General features: G+C 64.4%; 1 protein-coding gene across 2 annotated transcripts; it reads right to left on the bottom strand.

Annotated features, from left to right (window-relative positions):
* Positions 1-4321: 4321 nt before the first annotated feature.
* ITGB2 (integrin subunit beta 2) lies at positions 4322-27435 on the bottom strand. 2 transcript variants are annotated; one of them, XM_080830228.1, is made up of 16 exons: positions 27288-27435; positions 19921-19981; positions 19537-19625; positions 16788-16968; positions 15826-15996; positions 15120-15361; positions 13747-13902; positions 13358-13453; positions 11352-11441; positions 10308-10448; positions 8639-8826; positions 8289-8533; positions 7953-8172; positions 7198-7403; positions 5002-5168; positions 4322-4769 (listed from the first exon to the last, which is right to left on the bottom strand). In XM_080830228.1, exons 1-16 carry the CDS (start codon positions 27318-27320, stop codon positions 4707-4709), a joined length of 2349 nt encoding a protein of 782 aa, XP_080686354.1. In that variant the 5' UTR covers positions 27321-27435; the 3' UTR covers positions 4322-4706. The 2 variants fall into 2 exon arrangements, with proteins under 2 accessions (XP_080686354.1, XP_080686355.1); XM_080830229.1 differs by lacking the exon at positions 27288-27435 and adding an exon at positions 22903-22998.

Genomic DNA, 27435 nt, shown 5'->3' with positions numbered 1-27435 from the left:
CTTGGGGTCCTGGGATCGAGCCCCCTGTCGGGCTCTCTGCTCGCAGGCTGGGTCTACAGCCAGGCCAGTACTGCATCTCCGACAGAGTCGCCGGGAGGTTGGGCCTGTGGGCCGCGGGCTCTGCGTCGGTGAGTCTCAACCCAGTGGCGCGCTGACCTGAGCAGGGAACACGTGTAGACAGTGACAGCGCCCGCCCCTGGCAGTGAGGTCGCCTCAGTGGGACGCTGTCGTTTTCAGCTCCCCAGGTGCCGGCTGGGCTGAGACCCTGAGCTGGAACGGGCCGTCGGCCTGGGCCGTAACGGGGGTCGTCCCTCCTGGCTGCCCCACCTGCCCAAGCAGAGGCCCTTACAGAGAATTTACCATCAAAGTCCGGAACCCAACGCCAGGTACACCGCGCGCAGGCCCAGCCGCCGGTTTGCGCACGATGGGGGCGCCAGGGTGGCATTGACGTGGGGAACAGAGACAGAAGGGAATGCAGGTAAAGTTGAATGTCCTTGTAACCGTTGACCTGTGCTTGACGGGGGCAGAGGGTCGCCTTCTTCTGGGAAGCTCCCTGCTGTCTGCGTCCCTCGCTAGAGCGAAGAACCTGGCAAGGGTTTGGCCTCCAGGATCCCCAGAGTCTTGAGCACAGGAAAGTCCTCTTGGAAACTTCCCTTTTCTTCACTTCCCCAGCTCCAAAGTGCGGAAGTTGCTCAGCACGATCCCTCGGAAGCCTCGTGGCCCCGGGCCCACGCTTTCATAAGACCCCCTCTTGCACCAAAGGGGTCTCAAGAATTCTTTCCTGGGGGCACCTGGGTGGCTCAGTGGGTTAAAGCCTCTGCCTTCGGCTCGGGTCGTGGTCTCGGGGTCCTGGGATCGAGCCCCACATCGGACTCTCTGCTCAGCAGGGAGCCTGCTTCCTCCTCTCTCTCTGCCTGCCTCTCTGCCTGCTTATGATCTCTGTCAAATGAATAAATAACATCTTTAAAAAAAAAAAAAAAAGAATTCTTTCCTGGCCGTCAACTCCGGACCCCAACCGTCAAACCACATCATGGGGTGAGCGGCCCCCAGGGTATGGAAGGGTTACACATTCTTTGTAATAAACCCATAACCCAGCGAGTGAGGCTCCCCGCAAATTCACGGAATCCACTCGTGGCCCGTCAGAAGCACAGCCAGCCGGGATTTGTACCTGGCCCCGGAAGGAGGGGAAGCAGCTCGGTGGGCCTGAGCCCCTGGCCTGTGGGATCTGATGCTGCCTCCAGACAGGCATTACCGGAACTGGGTCGGATTGGTGGGACACGCGCCCGGTGTCCTCAGAGAACTGAGTTCAGTGCTTGATGGTGCGGTAGAGACACGGCCGTCCGTGTGGCCGACCGTCCCGTTGGCCCAGGCTGCAGTCTCCTGGCAGGGAAGAGGACTTTTAGGTTTAAGGCCCAGGCAGCCCGGGAGAGCTGGTGTGGATGAGAAATGAACAAACCTTTAGAATTTCTGTAAGAACAGGGTTTCTCTATTTCTTTTTTTTTTTTAAATAATGGGAACTAGGAATGTGTATTCACCAAGATTGAGTTCTTACCAGAATTCTGGTTTATAGGAAGATCAGAAAGTTTAAGAATGGAGGCATTGACTGACTATATACCCAACTTGGAATAGGATCTCTGATCTTGATTAACAATGGTGTCTTCCCAGCGAAGTGTTCGAGGGTGAAGGCTCTTTCTTTCTTTTTTTTTTTTTTAAGTTTCATTTGTTTATTTGACAGACAGATCACAAGCAGGCAGAGAGGCAGGCAAAGAGAAGGGGAAGCAGGCTCCCCACTGAGCAGAGAGCCCGATGTGGGGCTCGATCCCAGGACCCTGGGATCATGACCTGAGCCGAAGGCAGAGGCTTAACCCACTGAGCCACCCAGGCGCCCCGGGTTTCTCTATTTCTAATAGACGTTTTCTTCGAGGCCAAGTTAGGACAGCTGCCTGCTCCTCACACAGAAGAAAGCGCTCCAGAAAATGAATAGTTTTTACGGGATTTTGTACTTTCTTCTTTTACATCTTGTAAAAACTCAGAAGATTATAGCTTGGGGCGCCTGGGTGGCTCCGTTGGTTTAGCATCTGCGCTTGGCTTAGGTCATGATCCCGGGGTCCTGGGATCGACCCCCTCAGCGGGCTCCTGCTCAGCAGGGATCTGCTGCTCTCCCAGCTTGTGCTGTCTCTCTCTTTCTGTCAAATAAATAAAATCTTGGAAAAAAAAAAAAGATTATAGCCTAACATATCGGCAGGAATCGGGAGTTTTCCCGGGGGGCAGGGGCGTTGGCGGGAATACCGAGGAGAAGACGGCTGCCCTTCAGCTCACTCGCTCATAAAGCAGGTGCGCGGTGTGTGGGGTGTGGGGGCGTCAGGCGGGATTTGGGTCCCAACAAAGTTTCCGTACAGTCATGCCGACTGAGACGGAAATCTAAACGGCTCCCCTGTCTCTCAGGCCCTCGGAGGGCGTTCCTCTCATCCCTGGTCGCTGGGGCTGGTATGGACTTATACCCCGGGCACTCCGACATCCTCTCTCTCTCTGCATTTAGAGAGAGCGCGGGCCCCAGCGGCAAGCATGGGGAGGGAGGGCACAGGGCAGCAGGGGAGAATCGCAGCCCAGCTGTAGGAAAAGGAAATGGGGTCATTACCCCCGAGTGTGTGCAGACGGGTGGCAGCAGGAAGGCACTGAACATGGCAGGGGGTCTGCAAGGGTTTGGGGTCCCGAGTGGGGACCTTGGACGTGCAGGCCACGTGTGAGATGACTCAGTTCATACAGGGGCATTGTGGAGGAGGGTCCCGACCAACTGGGCCAACAACATGTATGGGGCCATGAGACCACGGGGGGACCGCCAGCCCAATGTGGTCTGAAAGCAATTCCATTTCGCTCCATTGGGTTTTAGCATTTTGGAGAGATGATATAAAGCGTGACTTGTCCAGGCCATGGAGGGATGCAGCCCCGCTAGTGGGGGGTCCCAGAGTGCGACCCAGGATTCGGGCTGGTTTCCAGGGCACCGGGGACGGGGTGGGCCATTGGGCCTGGTGTGGGGAAGGCGTGGCGTGTGGCCCAGGAGGGAGACTGTCGCCTGGGGTTGGATGGGAACGCAGGGAGGCCTCCAGGCCCAGACAGGCAGGAGAGGCTGGTCCCATGCCCTGCGGTGGGAAAGACGCACCCCCCAACCTGAGAAGGACCGGCTCGCCTCGAAGATTCTCAGCGGCTGAAGGTGAATGGGCGAGGTCCTCGGGCTTCTGTCTTTCAGCCTCGCTCTGAGTCCTGCATCCCGTGCTTTTCCCACCCGCACGCAGCTGCAGTTTGACCCTGGCTCTGCGGGTGCTTCGGGCCCCCCGACAGCAAGGAATAGGTGTGTTGGCTCAGCCTTTCTCCACCGCGAGGCGCGTGCGGCGGTGCCCCTCGGGGCCATCTGAATGACGGCTCGGGTGTTTTGTTTGTTTCAAATATGTATTTAAGAGAGAGAGAGAGCCTGTGTGTGCAAGGCACACAAGCAGACCCCCCGGCAGAGCATGGAGCCCGATGTGCGCTCCAGCCCAGGACCCTGAGGTCACCCCCGATCTGAAACCAGGAGTTGGATGCCCAACTGTCTGAGCCACCCAGGCGCCCCACGGAGAGGCTGTTTTTAAGTCAAGAGCTAGGATGGGATTTTAACATGTATGCACATAAAGGAAATAACGTCGGGCAATCCCCTCTGAGGGTACGTTTACATGTGTGACCACAGACCCACAGGCCCCCTCCCCCTGCCCCCCCTACACCGAGTCGGCCTCTCGCATTCACGTGCGTTCGAGCTGAGAGAGAGCCCGCATCCCGCCGTGGCTACAAGGGACCGGAATGTGGCCCTTCCCCTGGGGACGGTGGGACCTCCCCACCCCCGACGGGCTCCCCCCAGCCCCGACCCGGCTCCCCCTCGCCCCCACCCTGGCCCACACCGAGCCCGCTGACCTGTGCCGACTGCGGGCGCTCCCGTGTTCTGGTTGTCGCCAATGGACGCCAACACGTACCACCGTGCCACAAGATGGAGCCGTGTCCCGTGGCTGCGTGGCGCTGGATCCCGTGACCTGCAGATCCCCCACGACGTAGCCCACGAGAAATAAACTTATTTTAAAACTCGGAGAGATGTCGATTTCCCGGCTGCATGGACGGCCCCCTTCCGTGAAGCCGCCCCGCGTCTTCTGAAAGCTGCTTAGGATGTGGGGCGGGGGTGGGGCGGAGAGGGCCGTGGACACCCGGCCGACGGGAGGAAGGAGAGAGATGCGCGCCACGGCCCGCGGGCCACGTGGACCCTCGCAGGGTGCACGGAGCACAGCTTCCAAGCACAGCCTCGACTGAAGTTTTCTTTATTTTTTTCATACACACGATTGGGAAACGATGTCACCAACAGGATGTGATTTTATGCCACAATAAGTTCAAACATAAATAAATCTGTGCCGCAAGGAGGCTGCCACTCTAAGTTTTATAGGAAAACGCACCGAACCTCATAAGAGCCAAGCGATTCCTTCTTCAAGTCTCTACTAAAAGGTCAGACACATCAGAAGGGGGAGGCTGTCCCTTCGGACACGTCTGTAACGTCACCGACCATAACTATTATCTCAAGAGCAGAGAACGACAGTGGGATTTCGGGTTAACGGGTGAACTTGTCGAGGACTGTGACCCCGTCCCTGGAGGAGATGCAAGCTGGGGTATTTCCGCCTGGTTCACCGAGTGCCCTAGCTCTCGGCAAACTTCGGGTTCATGACTGTCGTAGTGGCACTCTTGAAAAGGGGGTTGTCCTGGAGGAAAGGGAGACCCATCAGTGGAGGGGAAGAAAGCCAGGAGCGGGGGTGACCATCCCGGGGTCCCAGCTCTGCAGATGAACTACGGGGGCATGTGGACCGGGGAGCACGGTGGCGGGGAGGCGTGTGGACCGGGGAGCACGGTGTGTGTGTGTGGGGGGGCGTGTGGACCGGGGATCATGGGGCGGGGGCGTGTGGGACGGCCTCACCCCCAGGGACAGCCACTCACGTTGTTCCACTGGGACTTGAGCTTCTCCTTCTCGAACCGCCTGAACTCGCGGAGGTCACTCACATGGGTCAGAATCTTCCAGATGGCCAGCAGAAGGATGCCGATGGCCACAACGCCCGACACAGTGCCACCCACAATGGGGGCGACTTTGGGGCCCCCTGCACACTCTGAGGCAAGGAAGAAGTACACACGCGAGTGTCAGGCCCACCCCGGCTCACTGGGCCCCACGGGTGCCCTGCCCCAGGTCACTGCCCAGTGCTGAGGCGGACAGAGCTCGCCCACCTCCGTGCTCGCCGTCAAGGCAACGGGTGGGTGATGGAGCCCGCAGCCCCCAGCCAGGGACCCCCTGTGGTTTCGGAGGAAGCTTAAACAACCCTTGTTACCCAGAAAGAAAGTGGGGCCCAGGATGCCCCTAGCCAGGGCAGAGCCTGGACAAGATACCCACCTCCTGACTCGGTTGCCACCAGCTGGGACAGTCAAGGGCCCCGTCCCCGAAACTCGCAGAGACAGAGTAGGAAAGGGCGCCCGAGGCCCCCAGAACCTCTTCCCTGAGTCTGGGGACGAGCACTCAGCGGGCGGAAGCCTCCCGAGGGAACCCGGGTGGGCTCCAAACGGCCCGACCCCTCCTTCAGGGTTGGGCTGGGCTGTGTCACACCTCAGCCCCTGACCAGGGGACGTAGCCCGTATCTGCCTGCCCCTGGACACCCGTGTTTCCCCGTGCGCCCTCCATCATACTGGCCTTTCTAGGGGGCCTTAGTGTCCTACGGAGGTTGAACGACTTGGCCACGGCAGCACAAACCCAGACAGGACCCAATCTGCCCATCAGAGAAAGCCAGCGGCAGCTCTCCAGGCCGGCAGGCCGCACTGTGCAGGCCCCGGGCACAGGCCATGAGCTCCCGGCCACACAGAGGCCCTGAGCCCCACCCGCCTCCCCGGGGTTCCCTCCATGGGGAGGGGAGCTGGGAGCAGGTCTCCGTCCTGCAAGGGCCCCGGTGGACGGCTTGCCCCCGCCTGCGGCATCCACCCTGGGGCCTGGGCCCCCAGCCCCGTGCTCCCCCGCCCTCAGCCTCTCTGAGCAGGAAGCAGGGGGAGCTGAGCATCTGGGTGCCCCGCACACCCCTGGGGGCTGCTTGTCCAGAGCCCTGAGACCCATCCCAGTGTGTGTCCGTGCTCCTGACGTCCCAGCACCCACACGTGTCCGTCACTGCCACCCACCCAGTGTGCCTCCTAAAAAGAAGCCTGACTCCCACACCACCAGTTGGGGCCTATGGGTCTGCCTCTTGCTCCCCCTGGTCCTGTGCCTGTGTTCCATCCGAGAGCAGGCTCTGTGCACGCCGCCCCACACCCCCACCGCCCCCACATATGTCCCTCTGCACACCACGGTGCCCGCGTCCGGCAGGGGCCCCTCGTGGGTCCGTATTCGGCTTCCGAACTCACAGCTCCAGTGTGTCCCTCGCTCCTCCCAAAACCGCTCGTGGCTTTTATGTATGTTTGGAGGGAGACCCAAATGCGTCGCAGGCCTCACGGGCTCCCTAAAAACCCAGAGCCAAGGGCCCCTGACCCCACGCCCTCCAGTTCCCCTGCGTGGATGCTCCCATGCTGCGGTCTCGGCGGCAGTGCTCCTCCTCCAAGAGACCGTCTGACCTTGACATCAGGGGCACACACACCCCCACCATCATCTTTGCACCTCATGACCCTGGCCACAGTCCCACACTGTCTCGGGTACTGGCCAAGTGTGCCCCACCCCTCTGGAACGTGAGCCCCATGAGGACAGGCTTGGTGTCCCCATGTCTTCAACCATTACCGGGCCAGGTATGGCCCCGGAGCCCAGTGACGGAGAGGCAAGCAGCATTTCAGAAGGCGTGCCCCCTGGGCTCCTGGCCCCAGGCCCCCTTCCAGGGCTGAGATCGGAGCCCGTGGTGGTCTTCACACAGCTCTCTGTGGACCCACTCTCGGGAGCCCCAGGCAGCGGTCCAGGGGTGGGGAACCAGCCCACACGCATCCCCTTGGCCGGAACCGCGCTGTCGTGCAGGGACAAGCCATGCACTGCCTCTCACGGGTCACGACGTGAGCCAGGAAGAGGGGGCAGGTCGGGACCGTGGCTGTGGACGCTTGCCTAACCCCCAGGCCAGCCATCCGAGTGGGGAGAGACACCCTCGCCGGCGGCGGAGGCCCCGGGCCCCCCGCGGGCCTCACCTCGGCTGTCATCCACGTGGATGTCGTAGCTGTCCCGGCCCGCCCGCTGCCGCAGGGTGAAGGTGATCCAGCAGCCGTCCAGATCCCGCTCCTTGCACCTGCGGCCTTTCTCCGGGGGGGCGCTCAGCAGGCCCACGTTCCCGCACTCTGCGCTGCAGTTCTTCCCCGAGGGGCCCTGGTCGAACTTCAGGCACTGGGCGCAGGTGCTGCAGAGGGGTGTGAGTGTGAGCGGGAGCGGGAGTGCAAGTGTGACCGTGAGTGTGAGCACAAATGTGAGTGCGAGTGTGAGCACAGGTGTGAGTGTGAGCGTGAATGTGGATATGAGCATGAGTGTGAATGTGAGCATGAGTGTGAGCACAAATGTGAGTGCGAGTGTGAGCACAGGTGTGAGTGTGAGCGTGAATGTGAAAGCGAGTGTGGTATGAGTGTGAGTGTGAATGTGGATATGAGCATGAGTGTGAATGTGAGCATGAGTGTGAGCACAGGTGTGAATGTGAGTGTGAGCACAGGTGTGAGTGTGCGCACAGGTGTGAGTGTGAGCGTGAGTGTGAGCACAGGTGTGAGTGTGTGAGTGGACACGCCCGGAGCTCGGTGCCCAGTGGTGGGAAGGGTCTGCTGGGGGGTGGGTGTGAGGGGCTCCCCGCGGTGGGGCCTCTGGTGACGCGGGCTGTGAGGGTGGGGGGGCGCAGAGGTGCTGGTGGAGGGGCTGTAGGGGCTGGCGAGCGGCGCGGGGTGCGGTGGGGCGGGGCACTCACATGTACCGGCCGCAGGGCGATGGGCAGCCCAGGCATTCCAGGCACAGTGGCGGCTGGTAGCCCGCGTCGCACTCGCACACGTTACAGCGACACCGGCCGCGCCCGTTGCACTCGTAGCCCTCGGCGCTCAGGCAGCCCCTGGTGGACCTCTCGCACTGGCACGCCGAGCCCTCGAAGCCCTCCCGGCAGTGGCATTTGCCGCAGTCGCATGTGCCCCGCTCTGCAGGAGGTGGTGGGACTCAGCCCCGCCCGCCGACCCTCCGCCCACGGCCCCGCTCGCCCCGTCCGCCCGTCTGTCCACTCCGCCACCCGTCCCTCCGCCCACACCGCACTCACCCTCGCCCCCGCAGACCCGCCCGTCGTAGCGCTCGCAGTTGACGTTGTCACACTCGCAGTAGCGCCCGAAGATCTTCTTGTTGGGCACGTCGCTCTGGTGGCACACGCACTGTCCGCACAGGCAGTCCCCCAGCCCTGAGCAGATGATGGAGTTGTTGTCCCGCCGGCAGCTGCCTTCCAGCTCCTGGCTGCTCCGGCCGTGCGTCTGGCACTCACAGCTCTTCCCGATGTAGCCAGCCTCGCACCTGCAGCAGCAGCGGCCGGGCTCAGGTCCCGAGGGGGACGCAGTGCCCCCGGCCCTCTCCCGGCCGCCGCTGGATCGGCTGCACCCAGCCTCACCCCCTCCGCACCTGCAGACGCCGCACTCCAGGAAGCCCTTGCCACCGCAGAGGCCGCGGTCCTGGCTCATGTCCCGGCAGTGGCACTCGCACTGGGGGACGACGTGCACGGTCACCGTGTCCGTGAAGCCCAGGGCCCGGATGAGGAAGGACTGCTCCTGAATGCACTCCGAGGCGGTGACCTTCACCTGGAAGGTGATCTGCGCGGGGAAGGCAGGGCTCAGGCCAGGCTGGGAAGGCGGGACCACACCTGCCCCTGTCTGCTCACCCTGCGGCCCGGACTCAGGGTTTGTCCAGGAACCCGGCTGGAGCAGGGGGAGGACCCAGCCCTTCCCGGACCCCAGGAGGGGATGCGGGGAAGTGTGGGGAGGGAACGGAGGGAGAAACACAGAACACCCCACGTTAACCCAGGACTTGGCACCCAACATGAGGAGAGAGAGAAGGGCGTCCGGAGCACCAGAGCTGGACCCGCAGGAACGTGGGGCCTGCCCCGCTGGAGCTGCCCCCCACACCCATCATCTTCTGGCTTGGCCTTAGCCGGGGGGTGGGTGTCGCTGGGATATTTGTGACATTCGTGCGTTAGAAAGCAGCTGCAGTGGCTCGGGAAAGGAACAGATTTTCTCCGTGTCTGGAATGTTACGAAGCCAGAATCCCACAGGAGGCTCTACATTCTGGATATGGAGTTGTGCTCTGACCCCAGATAAAGGGTAGGGGACTGCGCCCCAGGGGAACCAAGTGGGACAGAGCAGAGTCCCCGCCGCCCGCACCCGGAAGTCAGCGGCTCGGGCTTCAGGGGGCACCGACCTGTCAAGAGCAGCCACACCCCAGATCAGTGTCAGTGACCTGCTGTAGGGGACACTCACGCAGAGCAGAAACACAACGGAACGTGAAAGAAGCCGTCAGCCCACCGAAGGACTGAATAAACTCCCGAGTGGGTCGCCCCGTGGGAGGGAGAGAGAGTTCCCTGAGCGTCTAGGTGCAACCCTGAACCAGTGACCTACTGAAGGAGTTCCAAGGTCCTATTTAAAATCGCAAGAACAGCAAGTATTTTTGCTGAATATTGGTTTCCAGCCAGAAAAAGGAAAAACTTAATTTTTGTGATCATAATGAAATCACAATATTATGGAAATAACTCCTAGAAATAACCCTATTTCTAGTCATCCGTGTGGCCCATGCTTTAATATCTTTGTCAAAGAAAGAAAGAGAGAGAGAGAGAGACAGGAGCGCCCTGCCGGCTCGGTAGAGCACCCGAGTTTTGATCTCACGGTCACAGGTTCAAGCCCCACGTTGGGTGCGGAGCCTACTTAAAAATAAGTAAATAAAATAACACCCTTGAAGAGAACCCCCCAAACCCAAAACCCAGGAATCAGGAAACCAGACCAAACAAACCAGAAGCGCCGTGGGCAGAAAGGACCCCCTTCTCCGTCGGTCTGCGCTGGCCGGCATCCGCCCCCGGGGGGCGCTGCCATGCCCCGTCCTCCGTCCACACGGGGGGAGCCCACACCTGCTTCTCTCCTCACCCCGCGGGAGGCGGCCTTGCACCTGGTCGCCTGGGGGCGGAGCCGCATTGGCCGTGACTCTGGCCCTGGTCCTTGCTTGTCCCTGTGCGGGCCCGGGGCCTGGGCACGCTCCTAGCTGTCCCCGGGGGAGAACCTTCCGGGAGGGTGGGGCGGGGTCTCACCGGGACATTGATCTGGACGCCGTCGCAGTCCCCTCTGGGCTGGTCCACCTGTGACACCCCGTTACTGCAGAAGGAGTCATAGGTGACCTTCAGGGTGCTGGGGATCATGTTGTGGTCCAGAAAGACCCTGGAGGAGAGTTTCTGGGGGGAAAGAGTGGCTGTGGGTTAGGGGGCTTCGTTCCGCTGTCCCCGGGCCCTTCCCGGCCGAGGCGCTGATGCCCCGCATTGCTCATCCTTCCCTCCGTCCACATGCCCGTGGGGAGCTGGGGAGGCAGGGGAACCAACGCCACGGCCCCCCAGGACAGGCTGGGGAGGGGACCAACGGGGACAGACCAAAGCCACAAGGATGGGATCTGGCGGTCACCCACCACCACATGCCCCATGCCTGGCATGGGCTAGGAGATGGGGAAACTGTGTAAATGAATGAGAGACAGAGAGACAGCTACAGAGAGAGACGGAGACAGAGGGAGAAGCAGAGACACAGAGGGAGGGGGAGACAGAGACAGAGAAACAAGGAGAGACAGTGATAGAGAGGGAGAGACAGGAAGACACTGACAAAGACAGAGAGAGAGACAGAGAGCTAGAGAGAGACAGAGACTAGAGAGACAGACAGAGCCAGAGGGAGAGACAGAGAGATAGTCATTGGTGGGTGAGCAGGGCCAGTGTCGTGGGTGCGATGACGCAGGAGGGCCTGCCTAGGGGGTTTCGGGCCCCACAAGGGCACGAGGAGCAGCCCTCAGCAGTGCCCTAGCTCAGTCCGAGGGCACTTCCCGGGAGCTCTCAGCCCGCGGAGCCGGGAAGCCCACCGGACCGCAGCCGAGGAGGAGGCTGGAGGCCGCCTTTCAGGGAGGGCAGAGGCGAGGGTCGGGCAGGGCACACACATGCCACCCCGGGGCAGGACCCGACGGGCCCGTGGGAAAAGCCAGGCTCTGCTTGCCCAGAACGCCCTCGGAGACCACCCTTCCACAGGCCTGCGGCGGGGGCGGGGTGGGGGGTGGGGTTGGCCGCCGGCCCCGGGGACCCCGCGAGCACCCGGGCTCTCACGTTGTAGGCGTTTTTGATGAGCTGCACCACGTTGCTGGAATCGTCCGACAGCTCCCCGACCGCCGACTTGGGGATGACCTCGGTGAGTTTCTGTTGGGCCAGAAGACCAGACCCGTCTCAGCCGGGGCCCTGGGGCCACAGAAGCCTCAGCGTCCCCGGAGCTCATAACACCCAGAGGGTTTCCTTCTTGCCTGCAAAAGGGCCCAGACCGTGTCCCCCCACACCCAGATGGCTTATCGCTCAGGTAAGACGACGGCGCGTGGTCAGTGGCCCGGGACCAGCCCGTTTCCTTGCCGGGAGCACTCCTCCTTGGCCGACCTCCAGCCTGTGGCCTGCTGGGGCGAGCTGGGCCTCACCGCCCCGACCGGGTGTCCCTGCTCCGTGGACTCGTCGGGTACAGCCAGGGCAGAAAATCACAAAATGTGCCGACACCACCGGGAAGGGGTGGGTGGCGAGCAACTCCATGCTGATGTGATGTCATGTCAGTAACGACGGTGGGAAGCAGGCCGGGGGTCCCGCGTGTGGGCGGGCTGGAGCGCGTGGAGGCCGACGACTGCCCCCGCGTCACCTCTCTCTGTTGTCCACGGAAGACCGAATCCTTTCTCTATCTTACAAAACCGATGTTTGGGTCACTTCTCTGCCCCAAAGCCCCCCGTGACTCCCCAGATAGAGTCCAGGTACCTCCACAGAGCCCACAAGGCCCCCACGGCCCAGGCACCAAGCCCCTGTGGCCTCCAGCGCCCTCTCCCCTCCACCCCGGGTGCGGGACCCTCACCCCCATGGCTCTGGGAAACTGGGCTCTTCCCCCTCCTGTCCCTCCAACCTGCTATCCCTCAGTGTGGGGTCACCAAGGACAGTCCAGCAAATGCTCTCCTGACAGGCTCTGGGTGGCCTCGATGCCCCTCACCCAGGAGCCCCACAAATCAGGAAACAGGCTCAGAAAGGCGTGGGACCCTCCAGGGCACCGTCCATGCTGCGGCTTTGCGTTCACATCTCCTGCTTCCACTCCCATCACCACGCTGTCCCGGCCCGACAGCAAGTTACCCGAGCGGCCCCTAGTGCGGCCTGCCGGGTCCTGCACCCGGTCACCAGCCCTGCAGGGAGCCCCTGTCCCTGTGGTTTGGCACGCTTCCAGGGCCCACCCCAGGGGTTCTCCCGGACCCCTGCCCTCCCCCTCCTCTGTGTCCCCTGCGGGGTCCTGTCCTCTTTCAGAGTCTGGAAAACCGACAGCAGGGGCTGCTGATCTCTCGGGGCTGGGCCCCCCGCCAGCATCTCACCCCCGCAGAAGTGGCAGCAGGCCCCACCACGGCGACGACCGGGACCAAGGGCGGGGGGCAGGCAGGTGCCCTCACAGCCCCCCAGAGCCGAGAGGAGGCCAGACCGGGCGCGCGGGGAAGGCAGGACGGCAAACCCGGTGCCAGACAGCGGGCGGGAAGGGCAGAGGAGGGACAGAAAGGTCCCCGCACTCTGCGGAATCGAGCAGGGACCGTCACCCCGAGAGGTCCCGACAGACCAGGGTCCCAAAGCAGAGAAGCAAGTGCGGTCGGCGTGCAGAGCTGGTGCCGGTGGGGACCGGGTCCGGGGCGGGCCTGTGGGGGCGCGTCCCTGTGGAATACACCCGACCTGGGACAGAAGGGCTGGGGCAGCGTGCTCGCGTGGGGACCGTGGGGACCGTGGGGACCGTGGGGACCGTGGGAACGAGCCGTGGGTCAGCAGAGACACTCGCTGCGCCGCAGCGGACATGAAGACTCGGCACCTCGTTACCGTCCACCCGCAGAACATCCTTCCTCCTCCGTGGACCCGCTGCCCTCACCCGCAGCGGCAGCTCCCGGGCGCCCCCCCACCGCTCCCCCACCTGCGCCCCGCCCCACGCCCATCCCCCTGTCACCCCCGCCCTCCTGCGCCCCCCTGCGCCCCGCCCCCTGCCTGCCGCCCAGCTGTGTGCATGCGTCTGCCGTGCCCTTGGGTCCCCCCCCACAGCTGCTCAGAACCCCCATGCCACCAACCTCGTAGGTTTTCACCATTCTCTTGGTCACCGCAAAGATGGGCTGGATGTTGTTTTCAGCCAGTTTGTGTGCCAGCTGGCCCACCGACGGGTAGTCCTGGAGGGGGGGTCTGGTCAGACAGCCCGGGGTCAGGGACAGAGCCCGGCCCCCCACCCCCGAACAGTTCCAGGCTGCGGTGTCAGGTCGCAGCGGGTGAAGGTAAGCTCCTGCGAAGGGTCGGGGACCAGACCAGGGGACGCCGACCTCCCCCCAGCCCCCTGGGCCCCCTGTGCCGCCAGCAGAGCCCCCCCCCCAGGCTGCAGCCTGGCCCTGGCGTTCCCTCCCGGGCCCCCCCTGCTGTCCGCTCCTCTGGGGACACGGGGACATGGGGACACGGGAGGGCCACGCACAAATTCATTGCTGCGCTTGTATGTGTTGTCCTCCAGGTGGCAGCGGCCGTCATTGGGGGTCAGGATGGCGCCCAGCTTCCCGTCACCGGCAAAGTGGAAACCGTCATCCGTGGCAAACACCAGCAGCCGAGTGACATTGCGCCAGCCGATTTCCTCCTGGGGAGACGGCGGGATGACGGCCTCAGTTTCCCCCGTGGGCACAGCGTGGTGGGGCAGCCTCGAGGCCCGTGCCGTGCCTGTGCCCCACACCCGCTCTTCCTGGGAGCAGGAGGACCCCTCCCGGGACCAGCTGCGGGACTCGGGGTCCGCAGTCCAGTCCGGATTCCAGCACCGGGGCTGCTGGAGAAATGCCCTCGCACGTGGCAGGGGTGCGGGGGTACTGTCGGCTGAAATACAGCCCACGGCGTCTGGCACTCCAGCCAGGGACCAATCCTAGGGAAATACCCCCCAAACAGAAAATACTCACAGAAATGCATATTACAACATGAAACACGGTAGACCAAGGGATGACAGAAACCGGGGGACGTGCAAGGGGACACGGGTGAGATGGGGACGCTAGCGACACGCGCGTGGTCACAGAGCAGGCAGGACACAAAAACAGAAACACGGTCGCTGTGCCTGGGCCCACAGAGAGGCTGGGAGTCTGGAGTCTGGTTTGGGAAGGGTTAAAACAGGGTGTCAGCAAAATAATAATAAAACAAAAATAAAAATAAATAACAATAACATTAAAAACAAAACAGAAAAAGGGGCGTGTGGGGGGCACAGACAGTTCATCGTCGGACTTGTTCCCTCTCAGGTCACGGTGTCGGGGTCCTGGGATCGAGCCCCACATCAGGCTCCCTGCTCAGCGGGGAGCCTGCTTCTCCCTCTGCCTGCCGCTCCCCCCGCTTGTGCCCTCTTGCTCTGACAAGTAAATTAATAAAATCTTTGCAAATCAAACAAAAAGCCCGGGAGCGGTCCGGACCGTAACACCTAGAGCATAAACACAGCAGGTGGGACGGGATGGGGCGACCGCCGGGGTGGGTGATGAGGCGAGGGGAGGGCTGCTGGGGGGAGGGGCCGGCGACCCACCACTGAAACCACACGCGGGGGGATGCCTGGGGGGGATGCCGCCTTCCCTGGGCGGGAGCCACGGCAGGGGTGACGCCGTTCGGGAGCTGCGAGCACCACACCGCTCCGTGGGCTCCCCCTGCAAGATCGCGCCCGGCCTGAGGCGTCGACGGCGGCCCGGTGTCCCAGGCCCCGCGGCCGCCCGGCAACCCCGGGGCCGACGGGGCCCTCGGAGTCCGAGGGGGCCACCCTCCGCGGCCGGCCCCGGGGCTGCAGGACGGAGGTCTGGGGAAGGCCGGGCCGGACCCGGGACAGGACCTCACCAGGCACGCGGCGACCTGCATCATGGCGTCCAGCCCGCCCTCGGGGGCGTCCAGGTTCCCGGAAATGAGCTGCTTCCCGACCTCCCTCTGGAACTGGTTCGAGTTGTTGGTGAGCTTCAGCACGTGTCTGAAGGCGAAGGGGGGCTGGCACTCCTTCTCCTTGTTGGGGCACGGGTTCCTCAGCTTCTCGGGGTGCGTGTTGACGAAGGGGAGCACCGTCTTGTCCACGAAGGACCCGAAGCCTGGGGGGCGGGCGGGGTGAGGGTGAGAGGCAGGGGCGGCCCCAGGCGGGGGGTCTGCCCGCGAGCCTCGGTTTCCCTGCTGCGGACCAGGGCGGGCGAGAGGACGGGACGGCGCACAGCCCCGCGCGCGAGCGTGGGGGCAGACGGGCGTGTGAGCACAGGCGGGTGCGTGTCCTGCACCCAGGGACAACGGCCGGGGAGGGAGCCGAGAGGAGAGGCGGGTGTCCCCTCGGCCCCCGACTTGCACCGGGTCCGTGGGCGGGCACGTGTGTTTGACGGTGCGACCGCCGTGCAGGTCACAGACCTCCGCGTGGTATGACGGTGTCCGGGGAGCCAGCGTCCAGGCGTGGCCTGGGGGCATGGGGGGTCCCTGGCAGAGCTCCCCCCCCAAGTGCCCTGCCCTGCGTGGCCGTGGGGAGGTGTGTGAGCAGCAGGGCCGGCTGGGACTGGGGGGGTCGCCTCACCGATGCGACCAGACTCGGTGATCTCGTTGAGGGCCCGGAGCAGGTCACCCCCCAGCTTCTTGACGTTGATGAGGTCGTCCAGCATGGAGTAGGAGAGGTCCATCAGGTAGTACAGGTCGATGGGGTAGCCCTTGGCCCGCCGGAAGGTCACGTTGAAGGCAGCCGCCTGACCTGCCGACAGAGATGGGAGAGTCAGGGCATCAGGGGGCACCGACGTGCCCTCCACAGGTCCCGAAATGCTCACGACTGCCCCCTGAGGCCTGCGGACAAGTCACAGGGCACCTCGGGAAGGAACCGCATTCCCCCACAGAACGTTCCAGACATAAATCCACCGCTGAGAGCTCGCTGTTCACCCAGCACTGCTGAGATGCAGGTGAGCCTGGCGGCCTGGGCAGCTCCGTCCCCGCACCAGCACCCCAGCGGTCCGGGTGCAGGCCTGGGTCCCAGCCCAGGGGCAGCGGTACAGGGCAGGCTCCGCCCCAGCCCTGCCCCGGCCTGTCCCCGTGGTCCTGCTCCTTCACCACGTCCCCTTCCTGAAGGGTGCCTCCTGGAGCACAGACAAGGTTCTGGGGTCAAATCAGTTTGAGCAACACTGACTTAAACAGTCGCGCAGGTTGCTTGGCTGCAGGACTTATCAGAGCCTTGACTCTGCCAAGCACACCTGGCGTTCCGAGAGTGGGACAGAATAGTGTTTCCCAGATGGTTCCCTTTCCCATTTGGGAAGGACACAGCAGAAGCACACAGCAGCAGACACCAGGTGTGGGGGCATCCTCCCGCCGGCAGAGGGGAGAGGCCCACAGGGGAACTCAGACTCTGTTCTCGAGGTTTCCAACAGTCCTCGGGGCTCGCCTACCTGCCTCCTGACCTGGCCATGTGGACACTTGTGCCACTGGTGGGCCCTGGCACCCAGAGGGACCGACACACACACACGCTGACTCACCCCCAGCCAAGCCCGAGCCTACCTGGTCTCAGGTAGAGTGTCACTTTCTGTGGGGACAGCTGCTGCTGGCTGCCCTTCCTGTCCCCCTGGGTCTCAGCCAGGCTCCTGGGGTCCATGATGTCGTCAGCCGCACAGCCCTTCAACAGGAGCTGCTCCCGGGTGTCGCAGCGAACGGAGTCCGGCTCCCCGAGCCCAGTGAAGTTCTGGGGGGGCAGTCAGGGGTCAGGAGGAGGGCAGAGGACATGTGGGGGCCACCCTGTGGGGGCTGCACAAGTCCCACCCTCGGGGTCCACTGAGGAGGCTGTCCCTCCTCATTTGCACCTGGGGTTCCAGACAGGTGTCCTCGCGGGGGTGGGTGTGGGTAGGGGCTGGGCGGCTAGGAAGATAGCCGCCTGCCGACGGCCTCCCCGTGAGGCTCCAAGATCACCCCAGTGTGGGAACGGGGTCCTTGTCCCCACTGCCTCCCGCAGCAGAGATGACTGAAGGACCCGTGTGTCCAGCCCCAGGCTGGCCGGTGGGGTCGCTCAGCAGCCCCAGGGCTGGGAGCAGCCGGGCACCTGGCTAGAGGTGGCCGGGGGTGGCCGGGGTGGCCAGGGGTGGCCAGGGTGGCCAGGGAGGCCAGCAGTGGCCGGGGTGGCCGGGGTGGCTGTCCCCTCCAGCAGCAGATGCTTTGGTAGAGGTGCCCTCCTGAGAGAAGACACGTGGGACCCCGAGAACCCCGGCACACAGACCAGGACTCCGGGCCAAGCCCCTCGCTGTTTGGAGAGGAGTGTGGGGGTCCTGGGTTCGGGGCAGTGTCCTCATGCCCACTTCGCCCACATAAACGGGGCAGGAGCAGGGCCCCCACTCCATGGGCACGGACACCCGTCTCTGCTTCCTTGCAGGGAAGGGGACTCGGGCAGGGCAAGGCGCCGTGCGGGGCCAGCTAGGGACGGCGGGGGCCGCGGGGCGGGGAGGGCTGGCCCTCCCCCTCAGGACTCTGTCGAGGCTCGGAGAACTCGAGAAAGCAAGTGAAGTCCCCGGGGGACCGACAAAGCCCCCCATGGAATCCGCTGGGAGGCTCAGGAGGTTCCGCGGAATCGAATACGCTCACGGAGGGGCGGGGGAGCTGCGACCTGCTGGGGGACGTGTCACCCCCACCCCCGGGCTGTGGCCAGACCGCATCCAAGGGGGGGACCACACCCTGCCGCGTCTCTGTGGGCTGCGTGCGGCCGCTCAGAAGGTCCCATCCGAGCGTCGCGGGAGGGAGAAGATGAGGAAGTGCGCGCGGCTGTCAGGAGCCCCCGCTTCTCCTGAGAGGGAACCGCAAACCTCCAGAGAAAGGGAGTTCCAGGCGCGGGGCAGGGACCCAGGGCTGGGCCGGGCGACTTCCTCCGGAGTCAGAAAGTGCTCAAAAATAGCGACGAGGGGCGTGCCGGGGACACAGAGCCAGCCTGGGGCGGGGGCTCCCCGCGGCCCGAGCTGGAACTCTTTGAGCCTCAGATGACAGTGACACCTTATGAGCTACGGAATGAAATAAAACTCTAACACTCCATGGGGCCGCTCAGATGAGAGAGAGACGGCGGAGAAGGACCAACTCCTCCTCACGTCGGAAGCTGTTACGGGAGTTTATGGACCCGACGGCACCCCTCGTGGCACTGAGCGACGCCAGCGCAGATCACCCCGGGGTGCTGACGTGAGGGGTGTGAGCCCGACGGGAAGGGAAGGTCTCCTGGCCCCGGCGCAGCTCCCCACAAATTACGGAATCACTGCAGAGGAACGGTGACATCAGCTGAGTGGGCCGAGCTAGCGTCACCTGCGTTGGGGCAACGGTGACAGCGTGAGCCCGTGCAGGGCTCCGGCCGAAACACAGGAGCTCCTGGGCCCGAGCAGAGGGGACGCCGGGCCGTGGGCCCGGCTGCCATTCTGCCCTGTCGGAAGTGTCAAGGGTGCATGACGTGGGCGGGGACTCCCCTGCTGTGGTTCTGCGAGACTAAAGGGGCGGGACCGCCGCGGCCAGAGCGGGAGCCTGGGTCCTCGGCAAACGCTGCCAAACAGCTGGAAATGCTCTCAGGGGGCGGCGGAAGGGACCGAGCGCGGGGGCAGCTGCCCCGTCCCGAAGAGCGTATTGTGGGTCTCCAGTGGGCGCCTTGTGCGTGAGGAGGACGCGGGACGTTTTCGACAAACGGGCTTCGGGTTGCAGTCGCTTGCCAGTGCTCGCGAGAAAATAACACCGTGTGCACACCCGTGCGGGGCTCCCGCCACGCCGGCAGCGCCGGAACCCCAGGGACCCCCCAGGGCAGGGCTCAGGGTCGGGATCTGGGGGTTCTGTCCAGGAGGAGGGTGGGTCTGTCATCTGGGGGCCGTGCCCTGGCCGTCCGGGCCTCTGCACTCCTTCCCAGAAGGCCTCCGCCGGGAGGAAGACGGGACAGAAGACGGGGACAGAAGACGGCGGCGGAGCTGGGCCCCCGCGTGGAGCCTCCCACACCTTCCGCACCAGGAGCGGCTCCTCTCGCTTCCCTGGATGCCTCCTCACGACCCGCGGCCTCCGGGCAGGGCTCCTGCCTGGTCGGGGGGCACGCGGCTGCCCTGGGGCGAGGCTGGGTCTGTCTGTCTGTCTGTCTCTCGGACAGGCTATGCCCCGGGCTGCTCCCGCCCTCCCCGGGAACAGAGTGGTGGCGCCCCGGGTGCCAGCAGCTCCAGAGGCAGAGAGAGGGCGCCCGGCTGCTGGACGGGCCTACGGGACGGGCATGAGGACCCTCAGGGGCCAGGCGGTGCCCGGCGGCTCTTACCAGCTTCTGGCACCAGGCGCAGCCAGGGCCCGACTCCACGCACTCCCGGCACGTGCTGACTTTGTACTTGGTGCACTCCTGGCAGAGGGCTGCGGGGAGAGGACGCGGCTGCGTGAGCGCTGGGCCACCCGCACACAGCCGCAGGTACTCGGGCAGCGGTGACGGGGGTGCGGGGAGGTGGAGGGTCCGCAGGAGGACCAGGAAGGGCGGGAGGGAGGCCGGCGGCGTGGGGCCAGGCCTCCAGGAGCTGCAGAGCGTGGGGAGGCCGGGGTCTGCGACGTGCTCCCTGGGGCAGAGTCCTTCTGCAGCAGCTGGAACCCAGCCCAGGAGCACGGGGGCGGCCCCCTTCTTCCCGACCCAGGATGCAGGATGCGGAGAACTCACCCGACCGGAGGCAGAGCAGAGCCCCCAGCGTGAGCAGCAGGGCGCGCCGGCGCAGCATGTCCTGTGGAGGGAAGGGGTCTCGGTGACGCGGCCCTGCACCCCAGACGCTGGACTGCGGCCTCCAGACGCAGCACTGGGCGGCCCCGTGTCCCTCCATCCTGGCTGGGGAGCCCTAGCCACCGCCTTTCCCCAACGGCCTGAGTGGTGTGGTGTGCGCCTACGGGGCCTCCGAGGACGAGCAGGAAGCACACGTGTGCGTGCCCACCTCACGCACACACATCACACATCACATGCACACGTCACTCATCACATGCACACAACACACATCACACACATCACACACCACACGCACACATCACACGTGTGGGGCTGCACGTGCCGGGTCACGCCTGAGCCCCGGGAACTGAGTGCTGGGCTTGGAGCAGAGCCGCACTTGGCCCAGGCCTCCTGGTGGCCGCAGAACCAGGACAAGGACGAGAAGTCGCCAGAGCACCTCCCAGGGGCCAGGCCCGAGCCAGCCACCAGCTCAGACCCCTGCTGGAGGGCAAGCACAGAGTCCAGGCTTGCCTGGCCCAAGGCCATGGCTCTAGGTGACTGTGATTTTGTCTGGACACATGTGCTGTCCTCAGAAACCCGGCACCTGCGGTAAGGCAAGGACGGGCCGGGCACGGACGGATCCCAACGCCCCCAGAGCCAAGGTCGGTGGGGGAGGCCTGGCGTTCAGGCTCTTGTTCTGGGTCCTCAAGGCAGACGGGGGCACCTTCCGACCCGCGGCCTGCTGGGCAGCGGTCAGCACGGGCAACATCGCCCTCCCCCTTCGGGGCCCCAGGTCAGGGGCTGGGCCCAGAGCAGGAGCGCCCTTGCAGGTAGGCGCGCCGGTCTCAGAGCTCTGTAGCTGGCTGTGGTCTTTTCATTCGACCCGGAGAGCAGCCCGGTGCGGAGAAGCCAGGCATCAGGGGTGGCAGGAGGAAGGGGCCTGCTCGACCAGAAACAGAGATCAGGACTGCCCACCCAGAAGGCGATGTGAATGCCAGCTCCTGGCCCTGCGGCAGGCCTGTGAGGCTCCGGGGGCTCCCCAGCCCGGCACACGGCCTGGGGGGGGGATCCTCAGGGCCAGCAGAGGCCACAACCCCGGACCGACCGCATGCATGGTCCCCGCCTCGGCCTGTGGGGCTCTGGGCGTGGCCTGTAGGTGGGCCCCCCTTTGCTCTCTTGGAACACCTGCCTCTGTGCCGGGCCCCGGGTGGGGGCTCTGGGTAAGAGAGGATCGGCGGGGGGCTCGCAGGGAAGGGCTGCTGCGCTCTGAAGCCCTGCCTGGCCTCAGGGTCCCATCTTTTTGGAGGTGACCCTCCTGCTCCCTGGTCCCCACCAAGATTATAATCAGGACCCAGAAATGTCAGAATGCTCCATCCTTCCCATTTGGGGTCAAAAGCAGAAGCCACACAGCCCAGTGGTTCCTGGGTCAGAGCAGCGGCCGGATGGGCCTGGAGGGCGGGGGGTTGGATAGCTCGGGTTCTCGCCAGGCCCCATCCGTGCCTCCCAGCCAGGCGCGTGGGGCTCAGGCCAAGGCCGGCTGTGGCCAGTCCCAGCTTCGATCTGGGTCCCTCCAAAGTTCACAGCTGACTGCCCTGCTGACTCCAGTGTTCCCCCTGCGGCCCTGGGCCTGCCCTGCCACCGCCCAGTGCACGTCGGCCTCTGGGGAACCCCGCCACCCTGCCCCGAGGCTGCTCCCAGCAGAGGGTGGGAGGCTCCTTCCCAAACACCCCAGCCACACCCGTGCTCAGGCAGGGTGAGCTGGTACCAAGGTCCTGGGGCAGCGGCTGCCCTACTCTCTCTCCTGGGGCCACAGACCGAGCCCCAAACATTCCCAACAACCAGCGTGTATGCTCTGTGGGCCCTGAGCACCAGCAGGATGTGGACCCGGGTGCCGGTTCGGCAGGCACACCCCTCCCACCGAGAGGGAGGGACCTCACTCACTAACCCACAGACTGCGAGGTCCTGACCCTGACCTTGGGAAACTGGGCGGGGGTGGGGAGCTGCCCTGTCCCGAAGCACTCCTTGCCCACGGGAGCACTGGGGCGGCCATGGGGACGACATGGCCACGGGGACAGCTGCACCCCAGCCCGCGTGTCCCCCAGCCCGCGGGGGCAGGATGCCCGGACGCACAACGGCTCTGGGAGCTCAGAGGGATGACAGAGAGGCAGAGCCCGCAGCCTGTCCTCCTCTGCCCCAGGCACGCGGGGCAGGCCAGCTCCCTCCTTGCCCTCAGGCGGCGGCAGGCAGGCCCGTGCCCAGTGGCCGGGACTGGGCCTCGGAGGCTGGGCCTTGCCTGAGACTGACGTCGTGGAGCTGCACAGACCGAGGGCCCTCGGAGCGTTGTCCTGCCGGCCGGCCCTGCAGCGGCGCAGGGTGCCCGACCTGGATGGCGGCCCGCCTCGCCAGCACGCGCCGCCCTGCCTGCCTCCGGGGCCAGAGGGGTGTGTGGACCCCCGGCTCCAGGTGGGGGACTGGCCGGGAAAGCGTGCGTCTGCAGCACGACAGAACTGGCCGCCGCGGGCCCTCGACTTGTAGGGACACGGACCTGGGAGCGGGAGGCCTAGGCGGAGCCTTGGGGGGCGGCGGGGAGGAACGCAGGCTCCAGGGAGGGCCGGGCCTCTGGCTCAGCCGGTGGGGCTCAGGCCCTCCACGACATCCTACCACCCGAGGGAGGGTTCCCCGCTCCGCCCGCCCTTCGGCCTTTGTCTCCCCAGAGAGCAGGGTGGGCCCCTCACAGGGACCCACAGTGCCTGAGCGCCCTCGGCTGCGAGGACTTGGCGACACAGCCACCCCTGCACGCCTCTGCCTGCGGGGGGGACGCCGGCACAGCCCGGGGGCAGCTGCCGGAAGTCGTGGGTCTGTCCCCCGCGGGTGGCTTCCCAGAGACCCCGCGACCCTGGGCCAAGCGCTCTCCCCGCCCCGGCCCCACCGCCCCCAAATGCATGCCGTGAACCAGGGTCGCCTGCAGAAGGTCTGGACAGCGAGGGTCTGAGCGCGGAGGGAGCGTTAGAGGAGCAGCGTAGCGCCTTCCTTCCGGACCACACACGCGCGCACGCACACACATACACACGCGCACACACATACCATATTTGGTAAAAGACAAGAAAAAGCGGAAACTTTAGAAAGAAAACACTGTGGGCAGCAGGCAGAGGGCGGGCACGGCGCCTGAGTCAGGACAGCGAGCGGGTGTCAGATCGGGCTTCCTGTCAAACGCGAGGCAGGGAACAAAGACAAAACAAATGCAGAAACGATGAAATCCCCTTTCCCCCTAACCGGGGACAAATAGGGGCAGACAGCAGAGGCAGGAGGGTCCTCCGGGAGCTCACGAGAGCGGGGACGCTCAGGCTTTGCTGGAGGTGAGAAGCCACCTTAGCTTCCAACAGCCTGACCTCCAGGAGCCTGTTCAGTCTTTCAGAAAATCCCTTTAGAAATTTCCTTTCTCTCTGCGCCCCCCAACATAAAAGATCATCACCGTCCCCTCCTCACACCCCCAGGGCAGCTCTTTATGCCACCCCGTCCTCATGCGTCCCTCCTCATGCTTCGTAAAACCATCTTTTTGCACAGAAAACGTGTCAAGAATCCTTTCCTGGCAGCAGGCTCGCATCACATCAAAAGAAGAAGGTTTTGGGCGCCTGCGGGGGGCTCTGCTGGTGAAGCCGACGCCTCCGGCTCAGGCCATGATCCCAGAGTCTGGGATGATCCCAGAGTCTGGGGATCGAGTCCCGCATCGGGCTCCTGGCTCTGCAGGGAGCCTGCTTCTCCCTCTGGTCTTCTCCCCTCGCAGGCTGTCTCTCTCTCTCTCTCTCAAATAAATAAATAAATAAAGTCTTAAAAAAAAAATGAAGAAGAAGAAGAAGGTTTTGCAAAAGTGCAAAATCCCCGGACCAGGCCGCCGCCACCTCCGAGGGTTCCCAGCACTGCAGGCCTGTGGGGCCAGGGGGCCAAACCCCAGGGGCTTAAAGGGACACGCCCAATCAGGTGGCAGGGGCAGCCTGGCGGGTGGGGGGAGGTGCTGGCGGGAAAGTTCAAAGGTCAGAGGCAGAGCAGGGAGGCGGTGGGGGGCGGGGGTACTGGGGGACGGGCATGAAGGAGGGCGCCGGGCCTGATGAGCACCGGGTGTTAAGGGCAACTGATGAAACAATGAACTTCAGAGCTGCTGAAATGAAAAAGAAAACCGATGGGACGCAGGGGACCCGGTCCGTGCTCGTCCGTGCTCGGTCCGTGCTCGCCCCAGGAGCTGGACGACTCAGGCCTGTTTCACGGAGAGAAAAAGCAAATGTGTCCAACTGAGCTGAACGAGGCATCAGCCTCTGTTTAAGCCACAAGACAGAGTGCGGAGATGGGGTCGTTTCTGCTTTTCACAAGAAAACACAGAATTGGACAGAAGCCGCACGCTACGGGTGGGGGTGGGGCTGGACCCACTGTGCTCAGAGCTCGAGGCTCTGGACAGACGGACAGACGGACAGACGCAGGGACAGAAGGAGCAGGGGCCGGACCAGGCGTGACCTGCGTGTTCTCTGCGAAGCCCCACAGGCGTCTGCGAAAGGTGTCCGGGGCGCGAGGCCCCAGAGCAGACCACGGTTCGTGACCGTGGGAACACGGTGAGACGCTCTCCCCGTGTTCATCAGACAAAGAGTATCTCGCGAGTCAAAGAGGAATCGAAATCGCATTTGCAGAGAACAGCCTCTGGCCCGGCGGTGGGAACCTGTGTCCGCGGCGGGGACGCGAAGCCGATGCCCTGCGCGTCTGGCCGCGGACGAGGGCGGAGGGGACCGGGTGGGACACAGATTCAGAAGTGGCGGAACGAGCGGGAAAGCTCTGGAAAGGGAGACGGAAACACGCGGATACGGGCGCGCGTCTGAGTCGGAAAACAAACCAAAAAGCTAAAATCGACAAACCCATCAGAACCTGTTTCCTTGAAAATAGGCAACAAAATTGGTAGGAGGATGGCCAAGCGGCTTCGGTTAGAGCGGTCCGGAGGGCGGCCCCGCGACGGTGGGGGACGGGCGGCGCGGCTGTGGGTGGCTGCGTCAGAGACCGTGAGTGGGCTGCGCGCCGGCTTCAAAGGGGGTGAGCACAGATGGGGGTTCCCCAGGAAGGGGCCCCTCCACACCAGAGGCCCACGTAGGCTCCGTGTGGGGAGACAGGACGATGCAAAGACCAGAAGAATGTGTACTTCCTAATTGGGAAGCTTCTGCGCGTGAGACTACGGAGGAAACTGTCAAGGCAGATGGGCCCTAAAAGAACGGATCTCTACCTAAAACAGAGGACGTACAATGAGTCTAATGTCAAAGGGCAGGGCCATTTCGTGGCAAGGAGGTGTTAGAAGTTGCGAACAAACAGGCCGATGTCCCGGGGGGCCGTGGGCGGGAACAGTGGTTCCAGCGGCTGACCTCTGGTTGCTGTCCGCTCCGCCCCCAGACGCCAGGGCCGCCTGCCCAGCTGTCCGGCTGGGAAATATTTCCCCCATCCGAGAGGCCCTCCCCGGGGCCCCCGACAGCAGAGAAAGTGCAGGAGCACAACTCGACTTTCACGAGAACAAGGAAAAGCTACGGCCCCCCGGACCCACATTTCTGTCCGGGGGTGGCGTAGGGATGTCTGCACCGAGCGGGGGAGCCACGCCAGGGGTTCACGCGGAAGCCGGGGTCTGCTTGGTCCCCGGCCCCCCAGGGAAGGGGATTCTGAATCATACATTTGATTACAGCATCCATGGGAGTTTGAGCTCCGGGTCTCCCCCTGTTACAGGGAGGCCTTCTCCCGGGGTGCAGCCAGGTCCCTCCTGTCCCCAGAGAGCGGGCAGCGCCCTCCGCCCAGTGGTCTGCGAGGCCCTTGCCGGTCTTGGCGCTCCGTCCCTCACAAAATCTCTAGGCAATGCCCACACTGGCCTGGGGCCTGCGGCCTGTGCCCGGGGCCAGGAGTTCCACCGGGATTTCCTGGAGGCCCAAGGCCGGGGCAAAGCCCAGGGGCCCGGCTGAGCCCCCTCCCTGTTTCTCCTCGCTCCTGGATTTGCTTACCGGCTCCACAGAGAAACAGGTGTGAGCCCCGGTGCAGGGACCCCGGCAGAGCTGGTTCCCCCGCCGTCCCAGAAGCCCAGCCCGGGCCACTCGGAGCCAGCCCAGCCTGCGGCCACCTTGACAGCTGGCGTCCCCAGAGCGAAGCCTCGTGCCTGCACCCGATGCGGGACTGAGCGAGGGCTCGGCTGTTGGCACCGGAACCTCCTGTGAGGACCGTAGGCTGAGGGGGGCCCCGCCCCCAGCTGCCCGTCCTCCTTGTCCACCAGGATCCCAGGAGTCCCCCACCTCCAGCAGGTGTGGTGAGCCCAGCTGGGGAACTGGGCAGGATCCCAGTCCGGGGTCAGGGGAAGAGGACGGGGCACCGGGAGGAGGTGAGATGGGGGAATGGTGTGGAGCGCGGCCGTGTCAGCTGCAATCCGGGGTGACCCCGGGGCTCTGGCCCCCCACTCCCAGGAGACATGGGGACGGGCTTCCAGGAGACTGGCAGTGAGATGTGCGGTCACACACCTGACATCTGTCCCCTAAAACCCAGCTGTCCTGTGACACCTTCACAGCATCAAGCCAGAGCTTGCGACCCTCTGAGAGTCGAAGAGGAGAGGTGGGCCCAGGAGCGGGAGAGCACACACGCACACACAACACACTCACACCTGCATAGCTCACATCCTCTAACACTTACATAAACACACGCTTGCGCATTCATGCACACGTGCTCACAATCTCACACTCACAGGCCTTCACACAGCACGTGCACCCTCTCACACCTCCACACACACTCACGCACACAGACTCTGGGGGGACAGACCACCACGGTCAGCCTTGGGGGCGTGGAGAGGAGGGGGTCCCAAGCAGGAAGAGGAAGGCGGGCTGGGGCCCCCGGACTCCCCGCATGGCCCTGGTTCCATCCGCTCTGGACCCTCTGGGGGGTTCTCGCCTGCCCCCCAGCCTCCTCCTGGCTCTGCAGAGCCTCAGAGCCCCTTACGTCGGGGGCTCGGTAAGTGTCTGGGACTTGTCAAGAGACCCTAGACCCAGTGGCAAAGGACTGAGCCTAGGCCCCGTCCTTTGGCCGTGCTCAGTCCCGTCCCCGGTTACAGACGCTCCCGCTGCTCTGTGGGGCTCTGGCCACGGTGGGCACAGCAGTCCCCTTGCTGCATCTCCGGGGAAGGGAGCCCGGAGCAGACAAGCCCAGGGTGGGTAACGGGGATCAGGTCTGCAGGGCCCTCTCTAGGGCTGGGCCACTCCCCGGGAAAGAGCCCCAGGGCCCAACTGTTCCCCTCTAGAAAAACAAGCCTGGACACAGAGGAGCCCCTGTCCACTCACCCCGATGCTGCCCTGGTGACCTCGGTGGGGCATCCTGGCTGGGCAGGGAGGGGCGTCAGCTCCGTTGGTCCCCGGCCGGGCTGCTGCGGGTCGAGCGGACGAGCCAGCGAGCCCCGACGGGGAGGGCACGGCGCTTCCTGTTCCCGGC

The sequence above is a fragment of the Martes martes genome (genome assembly GCF_963455335.1).
Source record: "Martes martes genome assembly, chromosome: 1".
Classification (NCBI taxonomy): Eukaryota; Metazoa; Chordata; class Mammalia; order Carnivora; family Mustelidae; genus Martes; species Martes martes.
Note: the sequence above shows the minus strand (reverse complement) of the source record. Positions and strands in the feature narration are given on the sequence as shown.

Bases quoted from the DNA above. Each gene is read 5' to 3' on its own strand.
- ITGB2 (XM_080830228.1), bottom strand. From the start codon at position 27,320: ATGCCCCACCGAGGTCACCAGGGCAGCATCGGG. The intron at 19,626-19,920 runs GTGAGTTCTCCG...CTCTCCCCGCAG, and splicing joins TCTGCTCTGCCTCCGGTCGG to CCCTCTGCCAGGAGTGCACC. The intron at 15,362-15,825 runs GTGAGGCGACCC...CCCGCCCCCCAG, and splicing joins CACCGAGTCTGGTCGCATCG to GCTTCGGGTCCTTCGTGGAC.